Consider the following 22084-nt stretch of genomic DNA (forward strand, 5'->3'; position numbering starts at 1 on the left):
AAGGTAAGGTAAGGTTTGTTGTGCAAAAAATTGCCATGTACACGACCACCCCACCAAGCCACAGGACATGAAATAAAAACCATACCAGATGAGTTCTGCTTTTTGTGGGGAAGACGACAATTAATAAATAGCATAATCATACCCCCCCCTTGCTTGCCATTTTTCTAAATTAGAAAGCCTGAAATGCTATAACATTTCCTTGCAGGGGGTTATTCCAGTCTCCTTGGTAATTTTGGTTGCCCTTTCCTGCTTCTATAAAATCGTTTCATGAGGCAGGGCTTCATCTTTTATTTTCGATCGTCTTCCCAACGATCCCCACCATGGATTTTGCCTTTCTTTTCCACGACAGCCGCACACCGGAAAAAGTACTTTTGAGATTTCACATCAAAAGGGTTGTGGGGTAGCGCGGGAGCGAAGGCGGCGCCCGCCGCGGCGCCACCCGAAGCCTTGGCTTTGGTTAAGGCAGCGTCCTCGCAGCGATTGGCTCTTGTTTCTCCCTCCCACCCCTCTCATTGGGCAACCAGTCCCCACCCGCTAGCGCTGGTTGGTAGAGAAGGGCTCTGGGGCGGAGCCAGGATCCATGGGCCTGGCGAGTCGCACAAGGAACCGAGATGGCGGCGGCGGCGGCGCTGAGGCGAGGGGTGGCTGGCTGGGCCCGGCGCCGCTTCTTGGGAGGACTGTGGCAGGGGCGGCGAGGCTGCGCCGGAGCTCCGCTGGATGATACGGTTAATGGGCTGAGCGAGGAGCAGCAGCAGGTACAGCGGCGGAGCCCTTGCTGGGCTGAAGGTCGCTCGCCCGGAGCCTTTCTCTGCGCCTGCTCCGTCCAGACCCCGCGCAGGAGTCGCGCTTCAGAGCCGCGCTCCTCTTTGGACTCGAAGGGTCCCGCCCCGTCAGGTGCTGGCGCAGGGCCTTCTCCTGCGAAAGGCCAGTTCTCAATAACAGGGCTTTGCTCTGGACCATATGGAGCAGTGGTCGGAAAGACGCGAGCGCCTCTGAGCGCCTGCAGAGTGCCCGCTCCACCCCTCTCCACGCCATTGGGTTTATCGTGTCCCCAAATTTCTAATACGGTGGAGGACGACTTCCGAGTTTGAAAGGGCAACTTGTAGGCAGCTCTGATCCCCTCTTCTTCCCAGCGCAGCAACTTTCTATTATTTCACAGGGCTGCCCTTTATAAGTTCCACAGCTGCAAGTCGGCCTGGACGTCTTTTATTCTAAATGAAAGGGTCCCTGTGTGAGATCTCATGTTGATGTGGACACAGATTTGCACCCTTAGCGCAGCAGTTAATTCGGAGTAGCTGCCCTTTCTCATTTACAGTCACCATTGCAGATTAATGTTCCGCTCCTAAGTGATAAGATCACTCTTTTAATGGCCAGACGAAGTGTAGTGAATTGGTTTTCTTTCTCTTACAAAAATGCAGTTGTGGAGGCTGTGATCGAGCTTTTCTCCTCTTCTGGGTTTCCTATTAAAACAATTGCTTCCCACCCACCCTTTCTCTCCTGCCCCCCCCCCCAAACTTTGGTTAAGGGGGTGACAGCTAACAACCAACAGCAATAACAAAGCCACCAGATAGGAAGGAGTCAACACCCCCCCCCACACACACACCTTGTGACAGTCCTCTGCTTTAGATTGCAGATTCATTTGTACATGAAATACCTTTGGGTGGCAGTCACATGTAGTTTAGTTCAAAAGTTAGGGGGTATATGTTTTGTTCAGCTCTATCTGGAGAAACCTGTTAAAGCTACTAGATTCCAAAATGGCTCAGGTAACTAGATTTTCTTCTAGTATGGTGTAAGCCAGATAGCTCTCCCGAGTTTTTTCAGTCAGGGAATAAGATAACAGAGCTTACCAGCATTCTATCAGTAATTTTCCTTATGAAGGGGGATATTTCCACTATCCCTATCCTTTCTAAAGTACCAAAGAATAAATAAAAGTGCCTTTAAGGGTGTGTGTCAGTTTCCACCAGTTCATTTTCTTCCTTTCTGTCTCCTTGAAAGAGTGTGCTGCTAGCCTTGGAAAAGGTGTTTTCTAAATCTTAGTCAGCGACTGGTAGCTGCTTACGGTCCTCGTGACACAATGGCACAAAGTCAAGGGAGGGAGTGTCTAAATTTCAGTTAGGCTCTTGCAGCGCTGCTCTCTTCAGATGCAATTCTAAGTATGATTTCTTGGCAACTTAAATTGTACTGGAACCAGTAGGATTTCCAAGTAAATGCATTGTCTGAGTTATTTCTATCCTGCCTTTCATGGCAAGCTCCCACAAGGCAGTTTGCAATGACTTTTAAAACCAGTACAATAAATAATATACATCAAAAGCAGCATCTGATACAAATACATAAGGACTCGGCAATGAAATGAATAAAAGGTTTGTGAGGGGGAACATTTAGGGTCTGTTTTGAAGGCCTGCAGAAGTGAGCCAGACTTGAGTTCGTGGGGGAGGGAATTCCACAGGTGTGTTTTAGGATCAGGTGGGTTGTCTCTTGTGTTCTGGGATTACTGCTCAGTTGTAGAACGTACGTTTTATGTGAGTGCAGAGTGCCATCTGTGATTTGGGTTGCCTGTGCTGGAATTACCTCTGCTGGAAACCCTGGAGGGCCACTACCAGTTCAGAGAGGCAGGTTTAGAGAAGATACATAGCTGATGGGATTTAGTATATACTAGCTCCACTGTAATCCTTATAGTATACGGTGTGTGTAGCAGTGATGTAGTGAAACCTTTTATAGCTTATCAAGCAGTGATTTGGCTGTAAACCTCTCATGCTGCGTCCATCCATTTTAGTGCAGTTTGTTTCTCCTGTAAAAAGGGGGGCTAATGATACTTGATCATACAGGTTTTTAAGTGAGTTTTTAAAAAAGGAAGTCTTGATTATCCCCAAATGATAGTTTCTTATTATGTACTTACTAAAGCACCTCTTCCAAGAGTAGCATTACAGAGCAAGTCCCAACTCCCACATCAGTTAAGAAGAGGCTGAAATGTTCCTCTATTAGCGGGCACTATTATATTTGCAGAAGGCTCTATGAATGTAAATCTCCCCTCAGTGGAAGACCTCAAAACAGGGTGTTTCAGGGCCAGTGACAGCCAAGGCCTTCTGCTTCTGAGGCTTCTCCATATTCCTGAGAGACCCCAGGATCCCATCCATCAGTTTGGCTCAGTCAGCAGTCTTGGGCCATGTATTGCATGCAGCATTCTTTAGAATGGCTCTGTGGGGTTTGGTTTGGTTTTGCTGGCTTTGGGACTTTGAAATGTCACATTGCTTGCTTAGTTGAACACCACTTTTTTCGGTGTTGGCATGCTTCATAGATAGGCCCAAGGGTAGTTGGGAATTAGTGTGAACTTTCTTCTACCCATCCACACACCCAAGTTCTTTTGGTATATTTTACCATAAAATATTTTAACCAGAGCCAACAAACGTCTTCATGTTACTAGGTAGGGGATAACTGTTTAAAAACCAGATTAAACCTATTTTAAAATATCAAGGGATATACATTGTAGACTAGACAGAAAATGCTTTGTCAGTAACTTCACAGGTTTCAGCTGCCACCACAGTTAGCGCTAAATAGTTTTATTGACAGTAAGTGGGAATTTAATAGAATATTCTATTCCGGGCTTGAGATCTCTAAAGAAAAACAGCTAGGGAACCTTTTTGATAGCATTCAAAGGAAGGAATTTAGCAATTGTGATTTATAATGTGCACTTTTACATTTTCATTTCTAACAGCTTCGGCAAACTATGTTCAAATTCTGTCAGGAGCACTTGGCTCCAAAGGCCCAAGAAATTGATCAGCAGAATGAATTTGAAGGCATGAGGGTAAGTGCTTCAGTACTGTGAACCTACTTATTATATAACATGACTTCGGGAGATGCATGAATATAATTTAAAGGATGCAAATATGAAGGGTTTGAGAAAGTTACAAAATGCCTACCCATTAGAAAGAATAAACAACTAAATCCATGAGGGAAAAGGACATGTATGCCATTCAGCAAGAATGAATAAAATATACATGTTTGGTATTGTTTCTGTCTTATTTTTCAAAGTTTTCCATCTCCTTTACCTGAAAGAGTATGTAGCCTCTCCTGAACATATAAATCTTTTCATGGAACCTTCTTCAGGTTGTAAAGAGTTAACTGTTCCAGATGCTGGGTTTTTAGAATATGGGATTTAACAGATTCCCTCTTGCGTTAATTGTTAATGAGCTAGAGATATTTTTATAGGACTTCCTGCTTCTCACTGTTTTTATAAGCCCTGTAGTACTTGGAAAGTTCATATGTACTAGAACTTTTATACCTGCTGTGTTTCACAGAGAATTACTTTAAAATGTTTGCAACAGCCTTTTATGGAATCAATTTTTGAGTGCTGTGGGACCATGCAATTGAATTCTATGGTGTCCTTCACCAGGATAGCTTGGAAAGGTAACCAGTTCTCAGAAGTACGGAAAGTAAACAAAATGACTACAGTTATTGGCAATTGTACCATTTCTAGAAGGTCAATCATGCAAAATAACCATTACCAGTAAGTTACTTTGTAAATAAGCCCACAAAGCCCAGGAGGGGAATTGTAATGGCCCGTTGGAGTCTGAAAAATGGCTCTGCCCACTTTCTGGCAGCCCACTTGCCTTCTAGGCTGGGCACAGAGAAGGGACAGGTGTCCTTTCTATCCTCTAACATAATTATGTAACTTCTCCTAGAGAAAGAAACTTGAAAAGCATAGATTAAAAGGTGACACTCCAGAAATCAAGGCTATCCGTCCTGACAATGTTCCAGGCCCAGAGAGCAGCTGTGCTGCAGTAAGGCGTTCATCTAGAAAACCACTTGAGGACTACTGGAGTGTCAACGTATATAAGGCAGGGGAAGTCAGTTCCCCTTCTCCATGTGCCTCCATCTTCCCAGGGCAGCTGGGACATTTATGAGACATAAATTCCTTCTTTGCCTTGTATATACAAGCAAAAGCCGTCCAATGAGTCCCTCCAAAGGGAAGGGCAGTAACTCAGCGGCAGAGCACATGTTTTCATGCAGGAGCTCTTGGTTTCAATCCCTGGTGCCTCCCGCTAAGCTTCAGCTGCTAAAACACCCAAGGTAGCAGGCTCAGGGCAAAGCTTTACCTGTGATCTTGTATAGCTGCTGCCAGTCAGAGTAGACATTATTTGGCTGGATGGACCAACAGCAGCTTTGTGTGAAGTTCAGTTGGGCATATCCCACACTACCAAAAGACCTGTCCTTCGCTGTTTCAGATTCTGGCTGGACAGGCAGAACTAGGGGGAAATCATTGTGAGATGTGCAGGAGGAAGAAACTCTTCCTGGATTCGAGGTGATGTGACAAGAGGAGTGTCAAATACTGAGAGATCCCAGAAGCTGTTCTAAAAACAAAGTGTTCTGGTTTCTGAGCTGATCTCCTGACTATAAGTGGCTGGCTCCTAATTTGAAATGGTTTGGCTTAATAGTGCTATGGTTCCCTGTCACCCTGCCAGTGAGAAAAACCTGCTGGTGATTGGCAACCTGTCACATTTTTCAGTGTGTCAGGAATGTCTTGGGAAGATGAAGCATCACTGCAGAAGAGATAGGGGCTCAGCGGACAGTATGTCAGTTCTAGGAGATGAACACTGCTATTTAATTGGTTTTCCCCACATCAGAATAGTGACTCATAAGCAAAGGTCGATCTAAATGGTGATGTGCATGTAGAGCTACACTAAGTTGGGGGGAACAGTGCTGGTTTTATTGGACTGTAGGGACATCTGCTTGGAGCGAGATGAACTAAAAACAATGTTTATCAAACTTTTTGAACTCCTGCTCCTATACAAAATTACTATGCTTCTCCAAACCTGAGCCACCTCTTCAGCCAACAATTGCACCAAATCCTTCATTCTAGCAGCCACAAGTCTGCAGTTCAGTGCTGTACAAGTAAGGATGTGTAGATTGATTCGACACTGACATTAAAAGAAGATTATAATAGGGAAACACAAGATTCCTTTCTAAAACCAGTTAGCTAACCAGGGAAGGAAGCAGGAGGAGAAACCTGTTTTGGTCCAAAGTTCGCAGATGTTTTGGTTTCTACAGTTACATCATCTCTGGCTATCTTTGTTGTACAGTAAGCCCACAACTGATGTCCATTTAACTTGGTGCACATTCAGCTTTATGCATATGGGAGGGAATTTAAAAGTGGGCAGGGTTCCTGGAAAAACGTTGTTGGCAATCCCAGCTGCCCTGTTTAGGGAAGTTTATAGTGTTTGGTTTTTTATCATGTTTTTCATATTCTGTTGGGAGTCGCCCAGAGTGGCTGGGGAAACCCAGCCAGATGGGCAGGGAATAAATAATAAAACTATTATTATTATTATTGAACCCAATGGGTTTTGACTATATGAAATTTTGGCTTTAGGTGTAATCCACGGAACATAACTCCCACATAGGTTGTGAGCTTACTGTATAATCCAGTCCCTTCATTTCTCCTCCTGTGTCTTGTGTGCCCCATCCCACAGAGACTTTTATAGCAGATATGTGACACATGTTTTGACTACCTGGGATCACCTTGTGGAAACTAATGTGTATAGACTCCTTTGATCTTGGTGAGCTAATGATTGTCTGCAAAATGATGGCAGAGTGCTTGTTTTGAGCTTGCACCAGAAATGCTATCAGGTTGGGTTGCAGAAGAGCCACATGTCTGGAGCCATGTACATTAATGGTGCTATATAAATGCTTATAAATGTTCATCACATACGTGTAATGCAAGTTCATGTGTTAACTTATTTAGGATTATAGAGTGCATCATTCTGATGGCTCTAGCTGGGCAGCAGCATGGAAGAAGTTGTTTAATTTTTTTAGTACTTCTTAATTTTTATGGAACAAATCTTTAGTGGATGTGAAGTATTCAAGGTGGCTGTGACCTGCTGTTTCACAGCAGGTTCCATGACAACCATTATTTTGCCCAGCTTTTTGCTTCTGTGGGAAAATTAAAATGATAAATTCAGGGAGATGATGAAAAAAAAACCCTGGTTCCTGGTCTTGTGAAAGGTCAGGGTCTCTCTAACAGCTTTGCTCTGCTCTTTGTAGGCATTCTGGAGGAAGCTGGGTGATCTAGGTGTCCTAGGAATAACTGCTCCAGGTGAGTGTGTAGCTAGCCCTATGGTATATTTAAGTAGGAAATGCTGCAGTTAGTAATGTCTGTGAATGAATAATTGGAGAGCAAGGGCTTGAGGGGAAAACAGACCTGATTAGCTCACTGGCAATTTGTCAAAGGCCAAGGCTGCTGAGGTCTAAAAGAATACCTTATGAATGACATGTTTTCTATATGGATATTGCCTTTGTTTGGAAATAATGTGTACTTTTGTTACATGTGACAAACATGCGTGCCTATGATGGAGCATGCACACACAGGGAGCCCTAGTTGCTGGATGTTGCGTGCGCCCCTAGGAGTTAGTCATATGAAATATCTCCCACCATTTCCTAAAGTTGTAACTGTGTAATTCATTCATCACTGCCTGCTCTCTTTGTTGTTTGCTTCCCTCTGACTTCACTGCTGCCCCACCTCCTGGCGGTATGTGCATATATGCCTGCCAGTTTGGGTACAAGGAAGCCTATGGCGTTCTATATCTTAACTGTGTCACAAGGCTCTTCGACTGTGGTCGAGGTAAGTCTATCATTTTTTTCTTCTCCTTACCAGCTGAATATGGTGGCTCTGCAATGGGATACCTGGACCACGTGTTGGTGATGGAAGAGATTTCTCGGGCTTCCGCAGCTGTTGGGCTGAGCTACGGCGCCCACTCTAACCTCTGCATCAATCAGATGGTGAGGAACGGCAACGAAGCACAGAAAGAGAAGTACTTGCCCAAGGTATGTGGAATCGTGGAGTCTGATGTATCCAGGGAACCAGAAGCATGCTGGGTAACAACTTCAATTACAGAACATGTTTCTTAGAGCAAAGGAAAATAATGCTCCAGAATTGGACACTTTGCCCCCATCGTTTTATTTAAAATTTAATTTTATATTTCCAAGCATTTATTTATTATTGAATTTCTAGTTTGCCCTTCCTCCCAAAGGCACCTGGGGTGGCAGATATTAAAAAAAAAGATTAAATAATATAGTTAAATTTAAGAAAAACCATCTAAAACATTATTAATGAAAAGTCATTTTTTAAAAAAAACCTGAACTCAATATCTTTTAAAAAAATAACTTCTGTTTTGTTGCTACAAGTAAAAGCCACAGATCTTTGAGAGAAAAGACTATTGGTTTGAAATCCAAATGTGCAATGAAAGCTTAAGTACATTTACTCCAGAGCAAGTTCCACTGAGTTACATCGGACGTATTTAGAATTGCATTTTGTTGAACCAGACTGGCATCCGCCTCCCACCTTCGGCTTGGAAGGTGCAAGCTGGAAAAGTCTGCATTCTTGGCTTTGGTATCCCTCTGCCTTTTTCAGAATTTAGTTTAGAATAGTTAACACATACTATTAAGTAGAGGCAGGAATGGCATCTGGATTTCCATAAGGTTGATTAACACATGCAAGTTGATCACTTGGTGGATGATCTGTCACAGAGCAAACGTGAATGTTTCATATTCATAAACTTGTCAAACATCATGCTTTTCAGTGGAGTCGGTTCACATACCCAGCTCTGAGTCATCACTATTCGAAACTGCCTTATGTGTTTCATCGGGAGCAGGGGAAGCTGTTGTCATATCTGTCATATAGCACCAGAAGCACTTTGGCCCCCTGTAGTGAGTCCTAATTTGTTTCTAAAAATTCAAAACTTGAGACTGGTCCGACATGCTCTGTACACAAGGGTATTTACCAGCTTCTCCTGCAGCTTGTCCTTTGCTGCCATGGATGGTCTGTGGCTAGTTTTGGGAAGAAGAGGAAGCACTCAAAAGTCATGGGATGCTTCTGCTGACAGAAAGCAGGTTGAAGAAGGCCCTGGCAGCATCATCCTCTGTTGTGCCCTTAAGAACAAACCAAAACTTCAAGGCTACCTCAATCTCTCTGTGCCATTTGGCACACAAGAACACTCCCTGCCCCCCATGATCAATTTCCAGTGCGATAGTAAAAGCACTAAAAACAGCACAGTACTATTAAAAGCCCTTTCCTTAAGAGCAGTCAGTTCCCAAAGGCCTGCTGGAATAAACAGTCTTCACCTGCCAGAGGATGTGTATAAGAAGACTGTGATGACTAGGAAATGTAGGGTTTTCCAACTGTTGTTCTTTTATAAAGGGTCTACAGGGGCCACATGAAACAGGGTTTTTATTTAGTTGGGGGTGAATTACGATGGAACCCGATTTTGCCTTTTTTGATTTTATAAATACATTCCTTTTTCTTAATCTACTACCGTCACCCAAATGAATGAACAGTTTCCACTTCTATATCTAATAAACAGCCTTTGCCCATCTGAGCGCAGGATGAAACTTGTGTGGTTTGAATCTCAGTAACCTGAGACACTTGTACTCAGCATCCCATTATATATTTGAAATCATAAATCATTATTAGTAGAGGGGTGTTGCGGTTGGCCATTCATAGCAAAGTGATTGGCTATGAAATCTAGTTCACGTGTAAACCAAAGAAGTTTGAAAGGGAATGGACTGTGTGTGGGGAGAGGTGGACAGGAGGAAATTGATGGGGGGTAGGCAGCAGCTGTTGTGCCAGAGGGTGGCGTAAGGGAGCCCAAAAGGAGGGTCACCACCTGCTATTCCATTGCAAGGGTCAAAGACTTTAGTTTATTGCCTACCATTCTGGCATCTCACCCCATTCCCCTGATTTATTCCAAACACTGGAGATTCTTGTTCTTTGTGAATTGCCCTTTTTCCAAGTGTCTTCAAACCATCTATCCCGTCCAATCATCCATTTTCAAAGGACAGCACAGGATAGGGAATTAAGAGGGACATCTATATCCCCTAGCACAGTTTGCTTGGCACTCTCTCTTACCTAAGGAATCCAACTAAAACTGTAGGTTTTCGTTTGCCACGTCCTTGTGAAACTGCAATTTTTGTGCCATTTCTTAAATAGTAGACCTCATTGGAGAATTCTGCCAAAGGTAGTGTCCCCACCATAGCATGAAAAAACTTTCAGGTTTATTGTGATCTGTTGTTTTTTAAGGCAAGAGTGGGAACGACTGCAGGAAAACAATTCATTTTGTATCTTTCTTGTCACCTCTCGTCCCTTCAGTTGATCAGCGGGGAGCATATTGGAGCACTAGCAATGAGCGAATCCAATGCTGGTTCTGACGTTGTCTCTATGAAGCTGAGGGCAGACAGAAAAGGTAAATGCCACCGATTTGGAATTTGTCACCTACAGTGGCCTTTGGGATATTGCCGTTTAAGAATTTCTGATCCTCTGTGCATTTTGTTTTGTCCATTCATTGCCAGCACAAGTCTGTGTGTGTCTTTGCATCCTCCCAAACAGAATAGCCAGTGTGGTCTAATGGCTGAAGTGTCTGAAGACCTGGGAGACCAAGGTTCAAAACCCCACATGACCATGACACTCACTGGGTGACCTTGGGCCAGTCATTGTCTAACCTATGTCACAGGGTTGTGTGGGGATTAAGTGAGGAGAGGGAGAACCGTGTACACCACCTTATGCTCCCTGGAGAAAAAGATGGGATATAAAATGTGATAAATAAATTAAATAGCAGGAAATGGAAAGGTGCAAGATGGGCATGAGCAGGCCAGAGGTTCCACACCCCAATTTCAGCTTCATTGGGATTTCTAAAAGGCAAGAGTGGAGAAGGCAAATTTCTGGTTTCCAGAGGTCCCATGGCCTTAAAATAGAGATTAAGTGGTATTAGGAACAAGAGCTGGGGAAGAAACTGTGTATGTAGAAGCCGGGTTGAGAGACAAAAACTCCAAAGTTAAGGGAGTGTGTGATGTAAATTACACTATTCAAGATACACTGGCCTGTAGTCCAGGCATCCTGTTGTGAATATTTTGAGAATCAATATATATTTTAGCATGTATTTATTTACGAAAATTTATTATATAGTGCTTGATACTAGTAAAACCTCTAAGTAATTTACAATAAATATTTAAAATTATGAATAAAAAACAGTTAAAAGCAATTTGAAACATTTAGAAATAATTAAAAATTGATATTCAAAAAGCATCAAATTGCATCAGCATCTGGATGTCTGGACAGCCTTGCCTAAACAAAAATGTTTTAAGCATGTTTCTATCCCTACTATTCAAGAGAGCTAGCTGGTTATAGAAGAAGCCAGCTATAAAACTGAGCTGTGTAGTGTCTGTATTATTTTTTTGCAGTCGAAGATGCAGCTCTGCAAGTTTTTCTTTTTCTTGATTTGCCAAACCTAGGGATGGAGGAAATCAGATTTCCAGAAATTGAGAAGAATTACTTGTGGAATGTCAAGCTGTCATGTGGGTCTTAACAGAATTTTCTGCTTGTTTCATCCTTTCTAGGAGATTATTTTGTTTTGAACGGGAACAAATTTTGGATTACCAATGGTCCAGATGCTGACGTCCTAATTGTTTATGCTAAAACAGATCCAAGTGCTGTTCCAGCTTCTCAAGGGATAACAGCATTTATTGTGGAGAAGGTGGGTTCTCCCTCTTTTTATCCCCAAGGAAGATATTTTCCAGGTGGTGTCTGGTCACTCAGGTGTGAGATTTCTTTGGGGGGGGACAAGTCACGCTTTTGTTCCTACCCCTTGACTTGCACATCAGAACGAATTCAAAATTCTTCCCTGCTGAATGAATCTACAATGGTTGCTGAAGTAAGCTGTAGGCAGGTGATAGCACTTGTCGTTCAGAAGTTTGCCGTGCTGCTCTGTGGCACATGGAACAGAGCCAGGGAATCTGTGCTGATGTTCCCTGAAAGTCTGGGCAAATGCCACATTTGGGTCCCTGTGAGGAGAGGATTCTCCTGGGCCAGCTCTACAGATGGTAAAGTTGGACATTTGGCCAGACACCAGAACCAGCAAAGGACCTGCCATCCAGTGCTCCACTTCGAGAAGAAGACACGGGGGCTCAGGTCTGCCTGGAAACAACAGAGATCGCTCTGATTGGGGTGTTCGTTCCCTAATATCTGAAGTTCTTGACTTGATGATGGAGGAAATAAACTTGGGATTATCTGTAGGCACTTTCATGTTTCAAATATTTTAATCCTGTCCCTGCTTATCCTCTGAGTTGTCATGCAGTGTGCCATCATTCGACCGGCCTCTTTATAAAAAATGGATTTTTCCAGTAGTTTTTTCTCCCCTTTTCTTCAGGGTACACCTGGTTTCAGCACCGCACAAAAGCTTGATAAACTGGGAATGAGAGGGTCAAATACCTGTGAATTGGTCTTTGAGGACTGCAAGATTCCTGGTGAGTGATACTGAAGTGGCGCTGCCTCCCTCAACCCATGGCAACTCTTTCCTTACTTACATTTTCTAGTCACTGCAATGTTCAAATATGTTCCCAATGAAAAGTTAGGGAAAAATAAAACCCAACATGAAAAGCATATGTTATTAAATAGTTCAAGCAAGTGATATATGAAAGCATCATCAAATCTACTTGGCTCATCATTAGTTTTGTTTTGCAATATTAATCTTATCGAGCTTGTCTAGAAAGGAAGGTCTTAATTGTCCCTTGAAGGGGGCAAGCTTGTGGACCTGCTCCACACTTCTGGAAAGTGGACCAAGACTGAAGGTGATATTACTGCAAGGCCATCAGTTGAAAGACTAGCCAGGATAGGCTACCACATTTACACTCGCTGTGGCTGATTTGTGTCCCATTGGGAAAACCAAGATTTCTTCCTTGGTTCCCTTTGTGTGGTGGCAAGTTCTTCCCCAACCACCCTCAATTTGCAGGTGTTACTGAGAAGCTCCAGGACTGAGAGCCAGTGTGGTGTAGTGGTTAAGAGCGGTAGTCTCGTAATCTGGGGGACCGGGTTCGCGTCTCCGCTCCTCCACATGCAGCTGCTGGGTGACCTTGGGCCAGTTGCACTTCTTTGAAGTCTCTCAGCCCCACTCACCTCACAGAGTGTTTGTTGTGGGGGAGGAAGGGAAAAGGAGAATGTTAGCCGCTTTGAGACTCCTTAAAGGGAGTGAAAGGCGGGATATCAAATCCAAATCCAAGCTGATTGCTTGCCCCCTCTTTCCCAAGGACACACTTCTCAGAAACACCAATTAAATGGCTGCTGGGCTGCCATTTTTCCTTACAGTCTGCTTCCGATCCTTCCAGTGTGCTCTTGTGGCCACAGGCTCCCTCTCCTCAGCGGAAGAGATTAGTAGCAGTACCAAAGAACGCGTGTTCTTTTTGAGACTCCCTCTGATCTCCCAGGACCACTTCAATCGTTGCTCAGTGTCGAGCCTGCTTCAGTAGATTCCTGCATCTCCAACGCAACATTTCCCTTAGATCAGAGTGTGCTTTTGAGTGTTTGCCACCCGCTCTGCTGTATTAGCGTGCGGGTTTGTCATTGGCACTCCACCAAGTGTTGCGCAGGTTCCTTTGATCGTGAGTGCTGCCCCACGGAGTCCCACTCTTAGGTCACACAGCAATGGTCAGGAGCGGATTTGGAAAGCTCATCTTGTATTTTGCCTGAGGCGTAATTGTTGAAGGTACATTCAGGGAATTCAAATGCAGCTCTTTCCTTTTTTTGTTTTTTTGTATTTCACAAGGAGTTACTTCATGCAGTTTCTCTGTTCAGCAGCATTACTCATGCTATTTGCCAATTGTTTTTGTTGTTGTTGTTGTTGTTGTTTTAAAATTTTAATTCTGTGCTCCCACCCATGAGCCCCATGCTTCCTTCCTCGGTCCCTGCAGATTGGGAGGAGAAATCCTAATTCATCAATTAAGATCGGTATGTGGTATGGAGTAACACCACTGATTCAGGCACCATTTGCAGTGCAGAAATTGATACTGTGCTGGCCTCATTCTCATGGGATGCCAGCACATGCAGGAAACAAGACTGGCTTAGTGTTATGTCTGAACCAGCGATCCTCTTTTGCTCCCTACAAACCATGATCTCAAGCTAAGGTTTGTACTTGGCTCACTGATCATGAGTTGTTGGAGCAAAACGAATCACAGTTTGGATATAATGCCAAGTCTGGAATCATCATTTCCTTCTTGTGAAGGAGGAGAAAACTGATGAAGTCCAGCGCTTTTATGGTAAACCATTAACTATGGCTTCCCATAATGTGTGAACAGGGTGAAAAAGTTGGCTTAAGTCAACTGAATGCATATGTATGCCAAATTTTGTAATACATATATATGTTAGTCTAGAACTCATGAGTCTCCTGTCTGTAGCAGGCACTTGGAATCATGCTGCGTTCAGCACTCTGATCACCAACAGATTAAAACACGTTCCCATTGAAGCTAATTCATGCATAATTTGATCTGTCCCTTAGTAACGATGCCAAGATGTAGGCCATAAACACACTTAGCTGTTTTGTGCAAGGTACATGAGCAACTGAGATCGTGTTGCTGCTTTCTCTTTGTTTATGTTGCTTGAAAATAAAAAGTGATGTTTGAGTGTAAGGTGTAACTGTGTTTGTGCTTATATACCTGGGCATACTCCTATGTGAGCACACATACATAGACGCACAAGGAACACACTATCTAGGATTGTGTAGGTTCGCCAGGAATCAGCTTTCCCTTTCTCCTCACAGCTGCGAATGTCTTGGGGCAACTGAGTAAAGGAGTCTATGTGTTGATGAGTGGCTTGGATCTGGAGAGACTTGTGTTGTCTGGTGGACCCTTGGGGTAAATATGTATTTATTTATGACTCTAGTGACATGGCTTGTTGTGCTTCATTGGTTCTATTAATTCATGGAACCGCCACCACTTTGATGGCTGGAGAGGGGTGCTCGTCTTTTTATGAACTGGTGACCTCACACAACTGCTGTGCCACAGGACAGCTTGAAAACGGCTGTGGTAATTGTGCAAATCCCATCAGCTATGTGGATAGTCTGTTTAGGCACGACAGATATTTTGCTCTCTAATGAGAGGACCTGCCCTTCTCCCTGAATGTAGAGATGCCATGGGATTCTCCCTGACATGAAACTCTTGCCTTTGGGAATCCTTGAAAAGCAGCGAGGCCTTGGCTAGGTCTTAAGGCCAGCCAGAGTTTGTGGACCCTGGGTTAATACTATTGCCAACTACAGAGTAGAATGCCCTGTGGCATATTTTTTGCCCCTTTTATTTTCAATATCCAACCTGATGGAGACTTTTGATTTAAACTGAAAGCTTCCCCCCTTCTTTGTAGCTTCTTAGTGTGTTCTAATAAGAGTAGGATTACAGGCCTTGGATCACAGAGGACTCTGTCCTTTTGGCCAATACTACCTACTACATAGGGACGCGGGTGGCACTGTGGGTAAAAGCCTCAGCGCCTAGGGCTTGCCGATCAAAAGGTCGGCGGTTCGAATCCCCGCGGCGGGGTGCGCTCCCGTTGCTCGGTCCCAGCGCCTGCCAACCTAGCAGTTCGAAAGCACCCCCGGGTGCAAGTAGATAAATAGGGACCGCTTTCTAGCAGGAAGGTAAACGGTGTTTCCGTGTGTGGCTCTGGCTCGCCAGAGCCGCGATGCCACGCTGGCCACGTGACCCGGTAGTGTCTCCGGACAGCACTGGCCCCCGGCCTCTTGAGTGAGATGGGCGCACAACCCCAGAGTCTGGCAAGACTGGCCCATACGGGCAGGGGTACCTTTACCTTTACCTTTACCTTTACTTACCTACTACATGGACCAGCAGCAGCTTTTGAGGATCTCAAACAGAGAGGCCTTTCCCATCACCTGCTACCTGGTCTCCATGGTGACCCTATTAACTGGGGTTGCCAGTGATCTAATATAGGATCTTCTGAATAGATTAGTGCCACCACTAAACTGGTCCCTAACCTACTATGACTTCTGGATTTATTTAATTATTTTTAGTGGACAAACAGAGCTACATGCATTTGTTAAAATTTACAGGTTTCTCTATGGCAGGAGTTGTTATCCTATCCAACCATCCATCTATCCATCTAAACATACCCATGTGGGTATTGCAACATCTCCTTTGTGACTTTTTCAGTTTATCTGTAGGCTACTTTTTATTGTTATTCCTGCTTTTGCAGCTCCTTTAGTTTTTTGGTTTTATGGATTGTATTTTGATGATGATGTTTTTGTTGACTCTCTATAAGCCATGTTTTCAAAGGCAGGATGGAAATCTTTAAAATCTGCATGCCTCTTTCCCTTGCAGGATCATGCAGGCTGTCCTGGACCATGCACTCCCATATTTACATGTGAGGGAAGCTTTTGGGCAGAAAATTGGCCATTTTCAGGTGAGAGCCATAAGAGGGTTGCCAGTGAACTTTTAGAGCCTGCTTTTAGAGCCTGCTTCCTTTTACAGTTGGATAGCTGGTTTTGGATCGATCTCTCTTCCTCAGATAAATATTTCCACCTAAAGCTGTGATGCTGTTTCCTAACAAGCAGTTCTGAAGCTAACCATTTCCCCCAAGTTCCTTTTTAGTTGCTGGCTGATTTTAAAGTAACACTGAAATGTCTCCTATTGCTAGAACCTCATGATAATGGGCATTCAGAAATTTAGGACTTAGGAAAAATCCAGGGTTTGGTTTGCTGATTATGGCAGCTGATGTTAGCTTTGAATAATCAGGTAATTATTTCAACTTTAGTTGGATTTGGAATTGCAGTGTGCACTACTGGGTGCTTGTCTTTTTAGTGGTCAACCAAACTCTCTTTTTTAAATATATAGGCAGGTATGTTTAAGTCTGGGTTTTTAAAAATAGGATTCAGGTTGCTGCTGTCCAAATGCTAAATGTATGCAGCAAGCCCGCAATTTATGTGCATTTAACTTGTGCACATTCAGCTTTACGCATGTGGCAAAATAAAAAAATAGATAAATAAAGGGGAGGAGGAAATGACTGGCAATCCCACTTGCCATTGAACCTAATGTGTTTTGATCACAGTGGTACCTCTGGTTACGAACCTAATTCGTTCCAGCGGTCCGTTTTTAACCCGTTTTTAACTCTTTAGTTAATGGGGTCTCCCACTGCCGCCGCGCGATTTTTGTTCTCATCCTGAGATAAAGTTCTTAACCCAAGGTACTAGTTCCAGGTTAGCGGAGTCTGTAACCCGAAGTGTTTGTTACCTGAGGTGTTTGTAACCTGAGGTACCACTGTATACATAACTTTGACTTTCGGCACTATTCCCGGAACATAACCCCTATGTAAGTTGCGGGCTTCCTGTAACTTTTAACTTAATGATTTTTATTGATTTCTTTTATGTGTATATACTTGTTGCCATCTTAATTGTTTTTGTACTAAGGATAGCAGCAAGGGGTGATAAAAATTGTGAAAATAAATCCAAATCTCTCTCTCTCTCTCCTTATGCTCTGATTAGCTCATGCAGGGTAAAATGGCTGATATGTACACACGGCTGATGGCTTGTCGACAGTATGTGTACAATGTCGCAAAGGCCTGTGATCGAGGACACTGCAATGCAAAGGTGAGCTCATGGGTGCTTGCAACATTTCTTTTTGACCCTTCTTTATTTTGTGTAAGCAGGAGGGGTGAAGAATCAATAGTGTAAGAGACTTAAGTCCACAGCAGAAAATATATGATGTTTTGAATACACTCTTAAAGGAGAAGAATAATTCCTTGCCCACCTGGCAATGGCTTTCCTTTTGCGTATAGATGCAGCATGAGAAATTGATGCGGTACTAGAATATTGTCCCACTTGCTTTTGCCACTAATATCATAGCTTTCATGTGCTCATGATGACAACCTAATAGGATGGACAACGGAAGTGCTGTCTCTATCTTAAATTCCATGTGTACCTAAACTCAGTGTAGCATGAAGCCATGAATGTTATGGTTTCTGTTGCAATTCGCAGGTGGGTGGGGGTAGTCAGAGCTTAAGGGATGCATAACAGTGCCCTCATCTTGGAAGAAAAGGTGGGTACTTGTTGGTAACTGTGGTGTGAATTTGAAATCTGGTTTAGCTAGAAAGACGGCTGGCTTAGACAATTCTGCCAGTCGCTTGTGGGGGGTTGGGGCCAGAAGAGCTGAACATCTATCTTGGAAGTTCTTGATTGAAAATGATCTTATCTGCCCCACCAGGACTGTGCAGGAGTGATTCTCTACTCTGCGGAATGTGCTACACAGGTCGCTTTGGATGGAATTCAGTGTCTGGGTAAGATCACAGATGTGCATGTGGTTGTCCCACCAAAAGGCAGGCTGACCTAGCAGGCAGTTGCGCAATTTCATGCCATCTTCTTGTTACCCTGGTTTAATCATGGAATTGGGAGCAATTATTACTAATATTGGAGGGACGCGGGTGACGCTGTGGGTAAAAGCCTCAGCGCCTAGGGCTTGCCGATTGAAAGGTCGGCGGTTCGAATCCCCGCGGCGGGGTGCGCTCCCGTTGTTCGGTCCCAGCACCTGCCAACCTAGCAGTTCGAAAGCACCCCTGGGTGCAAGTAGATAAATAGGGACCGCTTACTAGCGGGAAGGTAAACGGCGTTTCCGTGTGTGGCTCTGGCTCGCCAGAGCAGCGATGTCACGCTGGCCACGTGACCCGGAAGTGTCTGCGGACAGCGCTGGCCCCCGGCCTCTTGAGTGAGATGGGCGCACAACCCTAGAGTCTGTCAAGACTGGCCCGTACAGGCAGGGGTACCTTTACCTTTACATTTTATTACTAATATTAATAACTTTATTATTTGTGCCCCACCCACCTGACTGGGTTGCCCAAGCCGCTCTGGGCTAACAAGTGATTTCCATTGCAGTGATTTCCATTTTGGCCAACTTCAGCATTCATCATCCCACAAGCTGCTGCCCGCAGGACCCAGTCTGCATCCAAGAGCTCTGTCTCTTGTTAGACTTTAAGGCTGCCTTCTTGTGTTGCAGGTGGAAACGGCTACATCAATGACTACCCCATGGGTCGCTTTCTGCGCGATGCCAAACTGTATGAAATAGGCGCAGGAACCAGCGAGGTGCGGAGAATCATCATAGGCCGGTCGTTTAACGCTGCCTTTAAGTAGCACTGTCGTTCGAGGAGAATCACACTTCAAACCGAGAGGCCTTTTATTTCTAAGACTGTAAAGCGCACAAGCATTTTTCCGCTCCCGCTACCAGAATGACCACCTCCACTTATCTCTCGACCTTCTGTTCTCAATGCAAACCCAACTAGATTCCCTAAGCACATGCGATTGCATTACAATTACAGTGGAATACAGTAGGAAGCTCAAGTGGAATATGTGGATATCTGCCAACATGGCTTGCTTAGAAAGGGAGAAATTTTGTACACTTTAAAAAAGATTATCAGTTTTGTGAACTATTGAAGTAGATTTCTCTCTCTCCCAAACGCGGTGTTTTTAGTGAATGGGATTAGCAACTTGGTGTTCTGTTGCATCACACCTCCAGAATGCTAGCTGACTTTATGGGGTTCTTTTGCATTTCATGGGATCAGCCACCCAAGCAGCATTAAGGCTGCTGCTGAAACATTGGTAACATGGGAGGCATGCATTTTTGTTTGTTCCTATCCTCTCTTGCTGCTTACTGAGGTATATTAATACCCTGCGAAGCCTTCATTCATTTGATGGACTGCCACCTCATGCTTGATTCATGCGGTGATGTCACCACCTATCATTCTGGAAGCAGTTAAAATGTCAAAACACTACAATGTGCCGGCCGAGAGTGAATTGGGGAGGAGGCGGAGGAGGCAACTTGACTGGGGAATGTTAGGTGCTTTTGCAAAGCTTCCCCTTGGTGAACATGGCTGCATGTACACTTTGCTCTGCCTACTAGAAGAAACGAAAGCTCAGCTGATGGATAAGACGGGGTGGGATCTAGCGGTGCTTTACACACCATCATATGAGGACTGAAAGGTTTTTGGTTTTTACTGGGTGGTAAACAGCGTGACACAATTTCCAAAGATGTTAAAGTCCAGGCAAAAACAGAAGTTGACTAAGATTTAAAATGGTTGTCGGTGGCTGGATTATTGTCTTCACTTTCATTGAGTTCTCTCTCTGGGCAGTACCTTACCATGAACTTTTAGGCTGATCCTGCACTGTCCACATAAAGGATGGAAAGGGAGGCAAGATCATGAAAACCAGCAGCTTCCAGCACTTGGGCTCTATTCATCTTAGACTAGTTCATGAAGGGATTGGCATGGCTTGAATGTAACGGAGAACCAGTATGCTAGAACACACAAGGTTTATGTTGGTAAGCTGATCGTAATAATTCAGTCTTCCTCATACAATGCATTAAATTTTCTAACGAGAGGGGGTCCTTTCACGGCAAGCAGATGTCCTTGCATCAGTCAGACTTCCTTTTATTTTCCAGTTTTATATACCACTTTTCACCCAAGTGATTTTGAAGTGGGTCACATAGGTTATTATGTGCCAGAAACAGCAAACAGGACCAGGCACTGTGGGACAGAAAACATCAACCCCACAAACATCTAAAGCTCAAATAAATTGTGAAAACCCTTCAGATCTGATGGGGTCATGGGGAATCTTGATTAGTAATTGGTAACCCGGTCAACTTTTTTCAGACCCAGGACACATCTTTAAATCCCATATGCACAACGTAGGATTGACTTAAAAGCTTTTACTGTTTATGTACAACTTTCCCCTTTCTTCTTAATAAACTTTTTTAAAAAGGAGGTGGTGACAGCACTTGATGGTTGAACTGGACCTTGAAGGGGGAAATCATGACAATCTCGTTGACCATTCAGAATGAGAATAGCCTTGGAGCATAGCATATTTGGTCTTCAGTGTTATTTAAGTCTCACAGAGACTGAAGACACCAGCTTTCATTTTATAAGATAAGTGGTGGATGGACAAAAGTTGGCAGCATTGCACACTGTCAAACAAATTGTCCATCTCTCAGCATACATGTCCCATAAAAATTCATGGAATCTTTGCATCTCTCAATCACATTAGATTCTGTAGCCTTCTGCCTCATTTTCAGAAAGTATCTGTTAAAGGGCAGTTATTGGAAGAGAGACACAGATAGAGGAAGTGTTTCTAAAGAGCAGGGAAATGTTGCTTTTTACCCATTTTGAAATCTGAATTGAAGCAGGATTGTTTATATATCATCAAATGTGGTAGCAGGTTACAGCTTTATCACCCAACTTTGTCCAAAGCTCCATTGAAGTGAGTGTAAGAGTTGAATAATACAAAGGAACGGACTCAACTCGGGAGGTTGTGGTCTCTCCTTCACTGGAGGTTTTTAAGCAGAGGTTGGATGGCCACCTGTCATGGATGCTTTAGTTGAGATTCCTGTATTGCAAAGGGTTGGACTAGATGATCCTTGGGGTCCTTTCCAAGTCTACAGTTCTATGATCCTTAACACTCTGACTTCTAAATTTGCTGCCTGGCGTTTGGGTGAGCTTCTTCACAGAAGTGTCAAGATGGAATCCGTAATTCTTCTGGGAGATTGCTAATAAAACTCTGGATGTATCCATAAGTCAATGTGATTGAATGTATTGAGTGGTTTATTCAAAGGGTTCTTTCCAATGTAATGTGAAACATGGAGAAATTGCTGACTAACGGATGGCTTTGTTGAATGCATTAATGTTGATTAAACTATTGCAGTACAAACGAATATATGCCCCCTATTCATGTATCAGCTATCAGCATGCTCTAGTATGCCCGGCAGGAGGCAGGTAGAAACTTCATGTGCTTCTTAGCATTAAATCACCACAACTGTGAAGCAAACCTCTCCCAACCAGTACATCCTGTATGGGTGAAACTGGTGTGTATGTTGGGGAGGGGTTCACTTTTTTAGCTGCAATACTCCTTCCTTCACAACACATTGGGCAGATACAGGGACCTTTGATCACTGGGGAGTCATAACCAGCAGCAGGCATTATATAAGGCCGAACTACCCAAACATGTCTTTCTACTGTTGCATTATGTAGATTAGTGGCCATTTTGCTAATCCTATTGTTGCCAGATGCACTGCTTTTCACAAGATGCACCTTCATAATTACTGTGTTGGGAGGATGGGGCCACAGGGAGTTGACAAGAGAATGCCAACCTTATTTAATGTTTTTAGATTTATGGCTGGACTGGTGCAAGAACCTGTCGTTAGGCCTTGGGCCTGGATTCGAACGCTTGCTGCAGCAGGGAGGGGTAATTTGCAAAATTCTCTCTCTGTAAAAAGGGATTACCTTTCTCATAACTGG

The 22084-nt window shown here is 43.8% G+C and overlaps 1 protein-coding gene across 1 annotated transcript; it reads left to right on the plus strand.

The window, feature by feature from the left end:
• Positions 1–577: 577 nt before the first annotated feature.
• IVD (isovaleryl-CoA dehydrogenase) lies at positions 578–21501 on the plus strand. Its single transcript, XM_028722625.2, has 12 exons — positions 578–755; positions 3713–3802; positions 7036–7087; positions 7646–7815; positions 10136–10229; positions 11380–11516; positions 12189–12285; positions 14571–14664; positions 16135–16216; positions 17295–17399; positions 18013–18085; positions 18799–21501. The coding sequence occupies exons 1-12, from the start codon at positions 612–614 to the stop codon at positions 18930–18932; spliced, it is 1272 nt and encodes a 423-aa protein (XP_028578458.2). The 5' UTR covers positions 578–611; the 3' UTR covers positions 18933–21501.
• Positions 21502–22084: the final 583 nt, after the last annotated feature.

This window comes from Podarcis muralis, chromosome 1 (assembly GCF_964188315.1).
Source record: "Podarcis muralis chromosome 1, rPodMur119.hap1.1, whole genome shotgun sequence".
Taxonomy (NCBI): domain Eukaryota; kingdom Metazoa; phylum Chordata; class Lepidosauria; order Squamata; family Lacertidae; genus Podarcis; species Podarcis muralis.

What these genes read in the sequence shown, in the direction of transcription:
- IVD (XM_028722625.2), top strand. Translation starts at nt 612, where the DNA reads ATGGCGGCGGCGGCGGCGCTGAGGCGAGGGGTGGCTGGCTGGGCCCGG. An exon ending in CCTAGGAATAACTGCTCCAG is followed by an intron (nt 7,088 to 7,645) that starts GTGAGTGTGTAG and finishes TCTCCTTACCAG; the next exon opens with CTGAATATGGTGGCTCTGCA. An exon ending in GCTGAGGGCAGACAGAAAAG is followed by an intron (nt 10,230 to 11,379) that starts GTAAATGCCACC and finishes CATCCTTTCTAG; the next exon opens with GAGATTATTTTGTTTTGAAC.